General features: G+C 40.8%; 1 protein-coding gene across 1 annotated transcript; it reads right to left on the bottom strand.

The window, feature by feature from the left end:
• Positions 1-1,092: 1,092 nt before the first annotated feature.
• On the bottom strand, positions 1,093-2,067 carry LOC129620436 (olfactory receptor 49-like). Its single transcript, XM_055536282.1, has one exon. The coding sequence runs from the start codon at positions 2,065-2,067 to the stop codon at positions 1,093-1,095; it is 975 nt and encodes a 324-aa protein (XP_055392257.1).
• Between the last annotated feature and the right edge of the window lie 11,204 nt (positions 2,068-13,271).

A 13,271-nucleotide genomic window follows, 5' to 3' on the forward strand; every position in this document is an offset into this window, starting at 1 on the left:
TCCTATTTGTTATTGAAGCGTTACCCATGGTATTTTCTTACAAAGATCATTTAATACCCTAAAATGTAGTTATTTGTGTCCTTTCTATTTTCCTTATTAGATTTCAAATTCTTTGAAAGCATAAATTAAGTGTTATGCACTGAAATGTGCATTTCCTTGGACATGGCATTCATGTAATAATTATTTTGGGATAAGTTAACATGTGAACGGATCTCATTATTTAGTTAATATTTGATTATTTACCAATATGACTTACTTTTCATTTTCATGAAAATAATGAACATCTTAGTAACAAATTTCAATAGGTTTAATACTGTATTTAACTTTGTATAAGATAAATAGGATATTCTGATTATAAATTTTTAGTATTCTGGACAGAAAAGTTTTGTTAAAAACGAGTGTGAAATTTAAAAGAAAGAGAGGGAAGATAGGATGAGATACAAATGAAAGAAACTAACATTTAGTGAGACTTATTATGTGCCAGTCACTATTTAAGATTCTTGCATAGAGTATCTCATTTGACTTTTATCATAATGCTTTGAAACGGATCCTCATTTTACAGATGAGAAAACAGGGGCTCAGGGAAGTAACCAACCAGGTTACTTGGTTAGGAATGATGAATATCTATGAATTTTAATACTAAACTAAGAGTTTAGTATTAGCTTATATGCAGGATAATAAACAACTAACCTTATTTTTTGGATTCTTATGGATATATTACTGTGACAAGACGAGGACAGTGTTAACAGTGTTCTCCTCTCCGTTGAGGTTGTTGGAGAAACAGAAACACAAAATCAATCTGAAAGTACTTTCTGAGTATTTATATGGTCTATCACAACAGATTGGTTTTTGAGGCTTATGGTGAATTACAGAGCGAGTACCTCTCATCAAAGAATTTGTATTCTGCTGGGAAGCCAGGCATATAGATGGAATGAAGCAAAATGTACAAATATGATAATTACTAAAATTGCCTTGAGGGGCCACAGAGCTTAATGTCATCAAGCTTTTTGTGGATGAGAAAGCCTCCATCTGTTGCAGAGGCCTGAGCTTGAGTGGGGATCTTATGTGCAGCCTCTTGGATCTACAGGTTTATTAGAAGAGCTTGTTCACCTGCTCCCTAAACACCTGCTTCACCTGTTTGTTCCTGAGGGTGTAGATGAAGGGATTGAGCACTGGGGTCACCACGGTGTTGAGCAAGGCCACCACCTTGTTCCTGTCCTCCCCCTGGCCGCCCTTGCCTGACCGGACATACATGAAGATGCAGCTGCCATAGAAGAGAGAGACAACAATGATGTGGGAGGAACAGGTTGAGAAGGCTTTCTGCCTCTCCTTGGCTGCGGGGATGTGCAGGATGGTGTGGAGAATGTGGCCATAGCAGGTAGCCATCACGGACAGAGTGCCCAGGAGGCTGACATTGGCTAGGATGAAACCCAGAAGCTCGATCAGACTTGTGTCTGCACATATGAGTTCCAGGAGTGGAAAGCTGTCACAGAAAAAATGATCAATAATATTGGAACCACAGAACGGCTGCTGAAATGTGAGGAAACCTGGAATGATGTTGAGAAGGAACCCTGTGATCCATGAAGAAAGAAGTAGCTGGACACAGACCCTTTTGCTCATGGTGGTGACATAACGCAAGGGGTTACATATGGCCACATACCTGTCAAAGGACATCACTGCCAGTAGGAAGAACTCCGTGGTGCCCAGGAAGAAATAGAGGAAACACTGTAGGAAACAGCCCTCCAGGGAGATGGTCCTGTTTCCAGTCAGGATGTTGGTCAGCATCTTGGGGAAGATGACCGAGGTGAACCAGATCTCTAGGACAAGAAAGTTGAGGAGGAAGTAGTACATGGGGGTGTGGAGGCGCCTGTCCATGAGGGTGAGGACCACGATGAGGAGGTTCCCCAGTAGAGTGAGCAGGTAGGTCAGGAGGAGCCCCAGGAAGAGGAGCATCTGCAGCTCACAGGCCTCTGAGAGCCCCAGCAGGATGAACTCGGTGACAGTGGTGTGGTTCCCCGTGGCTCCTCTGGCCTCTGCTGGGAATGCCCAATCAGCAGTGTGCAGCATCCAGAATCGTGATGTTCTGGGGATCTGAGGACACGTGGAACTGAAAGGAAAGAGGGATTCTGAGCTGAAGGAATCCTTTATTTCTTCAACCTGCAGGTCCCTTTCCCTCCCTCGTCAGGCCAGTTGTCCAGGTCCCTCACTGAGTTAGCATCAAGTCACATACTTTGATTCAATTGTCTGGTATTCTTTGGGGAAAATTTTGCCTTTACCGATTCTTTTTCCATTTTTCTTGTGTCTGCTAGGAAGTGTTTGTCCCTTTAAATCTTGATCAGATGATGTTTTTTTTCCCCCCATATTTGTCCAAATGTTTTAAGTGGTCTCTCAAATAAAGTAAAATATTTCCTCTGCAAATGGTGCATCCATTGGTCACAGGCCTTTATCAAAAACACTAATGGAAAATTTACTCTAGAACTTGTTACAGAGGCATTTGAGTTAGAGACTTCGTGTTTGTACCTGAACTCCATCATTTACTAACTTGTCTGGGGCCAGTTGTCTAACTTCACCAAACTCTGCTTCTTCAATGGGAATAAAACATGTATTTGGAAATTAGGCATCACGGTTACTTCTTTGCGATAAATACCTAAGTAATCGTATTGAAGAATAATAATGATAAATGCTCATATTTAGAATCGTACATTGGTTCAATTTCAATTTTAGAGAATATGTCTTTGTTTTGAATAATTTTTTTCTAGTTCTTACATTATTTAGCAGTGTCTTAACCGACTTCCCTGGTGGCTCAGATGGTAAGGCATCTGCCTACAATGCAGGAGACCTGGGTTTGATCCCTGGGTTGGGAAGATCCCCTGGAGAAGGAAATGACAACTCACTCCAGCATTCTTGCCTCAAAAATCCCGCAGACAGAGGAGCCTCATAGGCTACAGTCCATGGGGTCACAAAGAGTCAGACATGACTGAGTGGCTTCACTCACTTAGAGATCTGGATAAAGAAGTAGGCATTCTTGCCATTGGTTGTCCTTTATAGAAATAACAGGTAAAGGCAAGCTTCTGTAAAGAAGAGCTACTCTTGCTGAGACAGGAGCAGAAACTAATGTGATAAGCCTGCCTCAGAGAAATGATAACACAGTGCAGTATAGCTGTGTAAAATATGTATTTATATGGAGAAGAATTGGATGAGAACACAGGAAAATGAGCATAATTGCCATAATGGGATGGGAGGATGGCAGGTGATTTTTCTTCCGTCTCTTTATTATTTTTATTATTGCTTATAAAGTAACTTAAATTCAAAATCAGAAAAGAAGCCAGCAAAATGAGTCCATTTGGACTAAGAGTTGGGTAAAAAGTTTGAGAGAGACAAAGGGGAAATAAATGGCTGTCCGTGAACAGAGTGAAGGAAAGCCATAATGATTCTGTGAGCCATCAGCTGTTCTTGATCAGGTTACTGAGAACGATGCAAAAAGTCAGAGAAGTGAGCTCTGCCACAGCCCACCAGTGGACACCTGAAAACAGATGGCAGGTTTCCAGCCAGAGCATACAGGGGAATCAGTTTCTCCTTCCCCACACCAAAAATTGCACCAATATAGACTACCTCAGTAGATACTAGATGAGATGCTCAGTTGTCTTCAAGGCAGTTCTCATGATGGGGAGACTCCTGGTTTTCACAGGAAACTCCCAACTCTGCAGTGTTGCCTGAGGAGTATGCTTCTTGGGGGATCACCAGAGATACGAAGTGAAGGATGCGCCAGAGCTGAAACATAGTCTGCAGGTCATGGGCAGAAGCAGGTCCTATTCTCTTGTATATTGTACACGCAGGTGTCTGCAAATATCCATATTTTCCAACAACCAATCTCTCTTAAGAAATATTCTCTGACTCTCACCATCCACATATTCTCAGTTGTCCTCAGAAAGTAACAATCTCTGGATATTCCCCAGAACTTCACCAGTTTCTCAGGAAGCTTCTAATTTTCTGATCCATCACCATGTCATGGACCACTTTCCTGGGGAAATGGATATGAAAACCTATCTAATTATTCTTCCATCCCTCATATAGTAAGGCAGAGACAGACATCATTAGATGCTGATTAGTTTAACTCATCTTCAGGCTTGGGCTTAATAAGTTTCTGGCCCTTCCAGGAGTATGGTGTCCATAGAGAGTTCTGGGGTAGAATAATCGTGGCAGACTCTTTGTCTTGGACTGCTTGGGATTCTGTTTGGTCTCCTTGGAAGCTCAGAGATACAGAAGGTGCAGAGCTCAAACTTAACCAATCTAGAGATTCATGTTATTCTCTTACTGGTTGGAGCTATGCTTCCCTGGAGATTCATTATCGTCAGTGGTAATAGGACCTAAGAAGGTCCCTTACCTCTTACTTTCTTCAATTTTGGGATTTAAAGTTTACTTTGTTTTGACTGAGAAGCTGTGAAACCTCTAATGAATTTTAACTGTAACAAAGAAACACAGTGAATAAAAAGTTCATTTAGAAACACAGTTAATTCAAAAAGTTTTGTGATGTGCTTTTGTGTGATAAGTATGGCTCTAGATGCCACAGACAGGCAGTATCTTGTGGGGAAGACAGACATGAAATAATCAGATAAATATTAATTACTATTGTGATTAGTGTCTGAAAAAGAGCTCAGAAGATATCCTGAATCAGACTGAAGGAAGATGAAAGGTATTCCTGATCGAGTTATATAAAGTTGTTGTTCAGTCGCCAGTTGTGTCTGACTCTTTGTGATCCATGGACTGCAGCACCCAGGCTTGCATGTCCTTCACCAACCCCTCCGCCCCAGTTTGCTCAAACTCAAGTCCATTGATTCAACGATGCCATCCAACCATTTCATCCTTTGTTGTCCCCTTCTCCTCTTGTCTTCAATCTTTCCTAGCACCAAGGTCTTTTCCAGTGAGTCAACTCTTTGCATCAGGTGGGCAAAGTATTGGAGCTTCAGCTTCAGCATCAGTCCTTCCAATGATAATTCAGGGTTGATTTCCTTGCTGTCCAAGGGACTCTCAAGGGTTTTCTCCAGCACTACAGTTTGAAAGCATCAGTTCTTTGGTGCTCAGCCTTCTTTATGATCCAACTCTCACATCTGTACATGACTACTGCAAAAACCATAGCTTTGACTCTATGAACCTTTGTGGGCAAAGCGATGTCTCTTCTTTTTAATACGTTGTCTAGATTTGTCATAGCTTTTCTTCTAAGTAGCAAGCGTCTTTTAATTTCATGGCTGCAGTCACCATCCGCAGTGATTTTTTAGTCCAAGAAAATAGTCTGTCACTGTTTCCTTTGTTCCCCCATCTATTTGCCATGAAGTGATGAGACTGGATGCCATGATCTTTGTTTTTTGAATGTTGCATTTTAAGTCAGCCTTTTCACTCTCCTCTTTCACTTTCATCAAGAGGCTCTGAAGTTCCTCTTTGCTTTCTGCCATAAGGGTGGTGTCACCTGCATATCTGTGGTTGTTAATATTTCTCCTGGCAATCTTGATTCCAGCTTGTGCTTCATTAGCCTGGCATTTCTCATGATATGCTGTGCATAAAAGATAAATAAGCAGGGTGACAATATACAACCTTCATGTACTTCTTTCCCAATTTTTAACCAATCCGTTGTTCCATGTACAGTTCTAACTGTTGCTTCTTGACTTACATACAGGTTTCTCAGGAGGCATGTAAGGTGTTGTGGTATTTCCATCTCTATAAATTTGAGACCTGAAGAATAAATTGGAGTGTGTGTGGAGGTGAAGGACCTTTAATTAATTAATCAATCATTCATTCAATAAATGTTTCTTGAGTACCTACTTACCTACTGTGTACTAGACTCTATACTGTGTACTGAAGATGACCATGAGTGGTGAACAAAACAGAGATGGTGTCCAGTCCCCGTTGAGCATCCTCTCTATTATGTGAATCTTTGTAAAAGGATATTGAAATTGTGTTCGTCTTGGTCCTTGGGCCATTCAAGCTATAACTACTTTGTAATCCCACTTTCTTTGGTCACCGAACTATTCTGTGGACTGGAGAAAACTGGCTGATGTAACATGATTGTCAGAAATGGTATGACTAGGAGCCAATGATATGTTTGAAAAGGCAAATGAATGACAGGCTTTCAGTTCTCTAAGTGCATTAGTGGGTTAATCCGACTAGGGTTCTCTTTCCTGAGAGTCTGGCTATCCTTAATGTAGTCAGATGGCTACCAACTCACTTTCTAAACACCTGGTCACCTCATATAAACTGCACGTGTAGTCACCTTATTCCTGGTAAAGAGTCATGACTAATCAATAACTTATAAGAAGTAGGGTCATGTGACTGGATAGCTGAGGTTAAGAAGTGTACATGGCACACACTGGTGGCATCTGCTGAGATGTGCTTGTAGAAATTGTATACCTCGTCTGGTTGACCAGAACTTCCATAATTTTCAGCTAGACATGATATAGCCTATGTACTTGGTGTCACAGATCGATTTGACATAGTGCCTGTGAGAGCTTCTAAGGTGGCCCCGATGACCCATCTCCTGGTATTCCTGTCCATGTGTTATCCCCTCCCCTTGTGTGTGGCTGTATCTAGTGATAGTCTTCTAACGAATGGAATACAGTGAAAGGGATGAGATGTCATTTTTGAGAATGTTACAAAGAGACTGTGGTTCCATCTTGCATGTCCATTCTTGCTCTCTTACTTGCTCTGAAGGAAGCCATATTATTAGCTGTGCACTAGAGAAACCCACATGGCAAGGGACTCATGTCTCCAGCCAATAGCCAGCAAGGACTTAATGACAATGAACAGCCACCGTAGTGAACATGGGAGCAGATCCTCCCTTAGACAAGCATTGGGATGACTACTGTCGTGGCCTGTACCTTGGTTACAGCCTTATGAAATATCTGGAGCCAGAGGCTAATACAGTTCTCATTGAGAGTCTGGTCTTCATTCCGTAAGTGTCCTGATGGAGCACTCAATGCATTGTTGTTGTTCATTCACCAGTCGTGTCTGACTCTGTGATCCATGGACTACAGCACCCAGGCTTCCCTGTCCTTCACTATCTCCCAGAGTTTGCTCAAACTCATGTCCATTGAGTTGATGATGCCATCTAACCATCTCATCGTCTGTTGTTCACTTCTCCTCATGTCCTCAATCTTTCCTAGCATCCAGGTCTATTCCAATGACTCAGCTCTTTGCATCAGGTGACCCACGTATTGAAGTTTCAGCTTCAGAATCAGTCCTTCCAATGAATATTCAGGACTGATTTCCTTTAGGATTGACTAGTTTGATCTCCTTGCTGTCCAAGAGACTCTCAAGAGTTTTCTCCAGCACTACAATTTGAAAGCATCAGTCTATGGCGCTCAGCCTTCTTTATGATCCAACTCTCACATCTGTATATGACTACTGCAAAAACCATAGCTTTGACTCAATGGATCTTTGGGGGCAAAGTGATGTTTCTGCCTTTTAGTATGTTGTTTAGATTTGTCATAGCTTTTCTTCCAAGGAGTAAGTGTCTTTTAATTTCATGGCTGCATTCACCATCTGCAGTCACTGTTTCCATTTCTCCCCCATACATTTGCCATTAAGTAATAGAACCAAATACCATGATCTTGTTTTTTGAGTGAGTTTTTTTAATTTAAAATTTTTATTTATTTATTTATTTATTGCTGTGCTGGGTCTTTGTTACTCTTTGGGCTTTTTGTAGTTGTAGCAAGCTGGGGCTGTGGTGCATAGGCTTCTCAGTGAAGTGGCTTCTCTTGTTGGGGAATATGCATGAGAATGTTGCAAAGAGACTGTGCTTCTATCTTGCAAGAGACTCTTGGTCTCTTGGGCTTCAGTAGCTGTGGGGCATGGGCATAGTGGCTCTGCAGCATGTGGCATCTTCCTGGACCAGGGATTGAACCCATGTCTCCTGCATTGACAGGCAGATTCTTTATCACTGAGCCACTAAGGAAGCCCGAATGTTGAGTTTTAAGCCAGCTTTTTTACTGTCCTCTTTCATCTTCTTCAAGAGGTTCTTTAAATCCTCTTCACTTTCTGCCATAAGGGTGGTGTCATCTGCATATCTGAAGGTGTTGATATTTCTCCTGGCAATCTTTATTCCAATTTGCTTCATCCAGCCTTGCATTTCACATGATGTACAGTGCATAAATGATACTTTGTGTATGAGGTGTGAAAGTTGCTCTTTGTGTCCGACTATTTGCAACATCATGGACTTTACAGTCCATGGAATTCTCCAGGCCAGAATACTGTAGTGGAAAGCCATTCCCTTCTCCAGGGGATCTTCCCAACCCAGGGACTGAATGCAGGTCTCCTGTGTTGCAGGAGGATTCTTTACCATCTGAGCCACCAGGAAAGCCTGAAAAAGTATCATCAAATAAGATTAGAATGCATGTCAAGTATAGCAGTACTAGTCTCTCCAGGGAATACACTTACTTTACTTTCCTGGTTGTTCAATGTCAAATATGTCAAGGCTGTATATTGTCACCATGCTTATTTAGTTTATATGCAGAGTACATCATGTGAAATGCTGGGCTGGAAGAAGCAGAAGCTGGAATCAAGATTGCTGGGAGAAATATCAGTATCCTCAGATATGCAGATGACATTACCCTTATGGCAGAAAGTGAAGAGGAACTTAAGAGCCTCTTGATGAAAGTGAAATAGGAGAGTGAAAAAGCTGGCTTAAAACTCAACATCTGAAACACAAAGATTATGGCATCCAGTCCCATCACTTCATGGCAAGTAGGTAGGGAAACAATGGAAAGAGTGACAGAGTTTATGTTCTTGGGCTCCAAAATCACTGCAGATGGTGAGTGCAGCCATGAAATTGAAAGACACTTGGTCCTTGAAAGAAAACCATTGACAAACCTAGACAGCTTATTAAAAAGCAGAGACATAATTTGGCAACAAAGGTCCATAGAGTCAAAGCTATGGTTTTTGCACTAGTCAAGTATGGATGTGAGAGTTGGGACCATAAAGAAAGCTGAGCACTGAAGAACTGATGCTTTTGAACTGTGGTGTTGGAGAAGACTCTTGAGAGTCCCTTGCACTGCAAAGTGATCAAACCAGGCAATCCTAAAGGAAATCAGTCCTGATTATTCATTGGAAGGACTAATGCTGAAGTTGAAGCTCCAATATTTTGGCCACTTGATGGAAAGAACTAACTCATTAGACAATACCCTGATACTGGGCGAGATTGAAGGCAGGAGGAGAAGAGGATGACAGAGGATGAGATGGCTGGATGGCATCACCGACTCTATGAACATGAGTTTGAGCAAGCTCTGGGAGTTGGTGATGGACTGGGAAGCCTGGCATGCTGCAGTCCATGGAGGTTGCAAAGAGTCGGACATGACTGAATTAATTAACTGACTATTCCATGTCCAGTTCTAACTGTTACTTCTTGACTTGCATACAGGATTCTCAGAAGGTAGGTAAGGTGATCTGGTATTCCCATGTCTTTAAGACTTTTCCATAATTTGTGATCCACATAGTCAAAAGCTTTTACATAGTCAATGAAGCAGAAATAGATGTTTTTCTAGAATTCTCTTGCTTTTTCTATGATCAAACAGGTGTTGGCAATTTGATCTCTGGTTCCTCTGCTTTTTCTAAATCCAGATAGTACATCTTGAATTTCTAGTTCACATATGGTTGAAGTCGAGCTTAAAAGATTTTGAGCATTACCTTGGTAGCATGTGAAATGAGTGCAATTTTGTGGTAGTTTGAACATTCTTTACCATTGCCCTTCTTTGGGATTGGATTAGATGTCTAAAATACTTTACCATCAAAAGGGTTATTATTTTAACTTGAGTTATTTTGACCATTAGTACAAGGGCTTCCCTGGTGACTCAGTTCAGTTCAGTTTAGTTCAGTCACTCAGTTGTGTCCAACTGTTTGCAACCCCATGAACCGCAGCATGCCCAGCCTCCTTGTCCATCACCAACTCCTGGAGTTTACCCCAACTCATGTCCATTTGAGTCGGTGATGCCATCCAACCATCTTATCCTCTGTCATCCCCTTCTCCTCCTGCCCTCAATCTTTCCCAGCATCATGGTGTTTTCAAATGAGTCAGCTCTTCGCATGAAGTGGCTGAAGTATTGGAGTTTCAGCTTCAACATCAGTCCTTCCAATGAACACCCAGGACTGCTGTCCTTTAGGATGGACTAGTTGGATCTCCTTTCAGTCCAAGGTACTCTCAAGAGTCTTTTTCAACACCACAGTTCAAAAGCATCAATTGTTCTGCACTCAACTTTCTTCACTGTCCAACTCTCACATCCATACATGACCACTGGAAAAACCATAACCTTGACTAGATGGTGGCTCCAGGGTAAGGAATCCTCTTGGCAATTCAGGAGATGCTAGATCAGTCCCTTAGTCTGGAATATTCCTGGGAGAAGGAAATGGCAACTGACTCCAGTATTTTTGACTGGGAAATCCCATGGAGAGGAGGAGCCTGGTGGGGTAGGGTACTTGGGGTCGCAAAACAGCTGGACAAGACTTAGGGACTAAACAACAACAATGACCATTAATATAGTTGAGCATCTTTTGACTTATATTGGTCCTTTGAGTTTACTTTACTGTCAGTGTCTATGTATATAGTTATCTCAATTATCTGTTGGGTTATTTATCTTTGCATATTATAGAAAATAATTCTTTATTTGTAATTTACATTCTTCCATCTACCGGCTTCCTGAAAGTTCATTTAAACCTCTTCATGAAGTTATTTCTTCCTTGACCTTGTATGAAATTCAGAACAGTAATGCAAAGTTTCTGGGCATATGTATAATTTTATAATTTTTACTTTTTAAAATATAAACTTATTTATTTTAATTGGAGGCTAATTACTTTACAATATTGTATTGGTTTTGCCATACATCAACATGAATCTGCCACGGGTGTACACGTGTTCCCCATCCTGAACCCCCCTCCCACCTCCCTGCCCATCCCATCCCTCTGGGTCATCCCAGTGCACCAGCCCTGAGCATCCTGTATCATGCATCGAACCTGGACTGGCAATTCGTTTCACATATGATATTATACATGTTTCAATGCCATTCTCCCAAATCATCGCACCGTTGCCCTTTCCCACAGAGTCTAAAAGACTGTTCTATACATCTGTGTCTCTTGCTGTCTCCCATACAGGGTTATCGTTACCATCTTTCTAAATTCCATATATATGTGTTAGTATACTGTATTGGTGTTTTTCTTTCTGGTTACTTCACTCTTTATAATAGGCTCCAGTTTCATCCACCTCATCAGAACTGATTCAAATGCATTCTTTTTATTTTTTTACTTTTTTTAAATTTTATTTTATTTTTAAATTTACATAATTGTATTAGTTTTGCCAATTTCAAAATCAATCCGCCACAGGTATACATGTGTTCCCCATCCTGAACCCTCCTCCCTCCTCCCTCCCCATACCATCCCTCTGGGTCGTTCCAGTGCACCAGCCCCAAGCACCCAGTATCGTGCATCGAAGCTGGACTGGCAACTCGTTTCATACATGATATTTTACATGTTTCAATGCCATTCTGCCAAATCTTTCCACCCTCTCCCTCTCCCACAGAGTCCATAAGACTGTTCTATACATCAGTGTCTCTGTTGCTGTCTCATACACAGGGTTATTGTTACCATCTTTCTAAATTCCATATATATGCATTAGCATACTGTATTGGTGTTTTTGTTTCTGGCTTACTTCACTCTGTATAATAGGCTCCAGTTTCATCCACTTCATTAGAACTGATTCAAATGCATTATTTTTAATGGCTGAGTAATACTCCATTGTGTGTATGTACCACAGTTTTCTTCTCCATTCATCTGCTGGTGGACATCTAGGTTGCTTCCATGTCCTGGTTGTTATAAACAGTGCTGCGATGATGGGCATATGTATACTTTTAGAAGTCCTTCATTCACCATTTGTTCAAAGAATGGGATTATTAATTGTCTGGTCCTATGTAATTGTTAAAATTTTGAACTTTATTTAAAGTAAATTGTATTTCTATCAATGCATAAGGCCTGTTTCTGGCAGGAAATCTTGAGAGAAAGGGTGTGTTGTTTTGGCTTCCTCTGTGTTAACTATGCAAGTCCACCTCCCCCTCACCTGAGTTTGCTAATCCTGTCCTCCTCCAGAGATACAGGCATGGGATTGGTGTGGCAGGTAGGGATGGATTTCCTAGAGGAAGCGGAAGGTTATATGGACAAAGATGGTAGTGGTGTGGTAAGAAATGGTGGATTTAGTACATATTTTGAATGTATAATCCCCAGAATTTGCTGATGGAGTGACTGAGAAATAAGAGAAAGGGAGGAAGTCAAAGTAGTGCAGTTTTGTTTTTGACCTGGAATCTGTACTTTCTTATTGGGTAAAATACATAATAATATAAAATTTCTTATTTTAACCATTCTAAAGTGTACTGTTTGGCGGTGTCAAGTACATTCACATTGTTGTGAGATCATCACCATTATCCATGTCCAGAACTTTTTCATCATCCCAAGCTGAAATTTTATATTCATCAAATAATAACTCTCCATTCCTACCCACACTTCCTGGTAACCCCCATTCTACATTCTGTCTCTATGATTTTTTTTTGCTCACTCTATACCTCATATTGTGGAATCTGACTATATTTGTCCTCTTATGTCTTGCTGATTTCACTTAGCGTATGTCTTCAGATTTCCTCCATTTTGTAGCATTTAACTTATCAGAATTCCATTTCTTTTTAAGGCGGAATAATATTCCAATGTATATACATACCACATTTTGTTTATCCATTCATTCGTCCATGGACATTTGAGTTGTTTCTACCTTTTTGGCTGTTGTGAATAGTGCTGCTATGAACACAGATGTAAAAATATGTGTTCAAGTCCTTACTTTCAATTCTTTTGGGTTTATGTCTAGAAGTGAGATTGCTGGATGATACACTAAATCTATGTTTACAGTATTTAGGAACTGCCATAATGTTTCCCACAGTGGCTGAATCATTTTATACTCTCATCAGCAATGCACCAGAATTCTTATCTATCCATATGCTTGCCAAAACTTGGTATAATCTGTTCAAGAAAATTAAAAAAAATAATATCCATCTCTATGGCTATAAAATAATATTTCTTTATGATTTTAATTTGCATTTCCCTAATGACTATGCGAGAGCCTTTGACTGTGTGGATCACAATAAACTGTGGAAAATTCTGAAAGAGATGGGAATACCAGATCACCTGACCTGCCTCTTGAGAAACCTATATACAGGTCAGGAAGCAACAGTTAGAACTGGACATGGAACAACTGA

The sequence above is a fragment of the Bubalus kerabau genome, chromosome 10 (genome assembly GCF_029407905.1).
Source record: "Bubalus kerabau isolate K-KA32 ecotype Philippines breed swamp buffalo chromosome 10, PCC_UOA_SB_1v2, whole genome shotgun sequence".
Lineage (NCBI taxonomy): Eukaryota > Metazoa > Chordata > Mammalia > Artiodactyla > Bovidae > Bubalus > Bubalus kerabau.

What these genes read in the sequence shown, in the direction of transcription:
- LOC129620436 (XM_055536282.1), bottom strand. Translation starts at nt 2,067, where the DNA reads ATGCTGCACACTGCTGATTGGGCATTCCCAGCAGAGGCCAGAGGAGCC.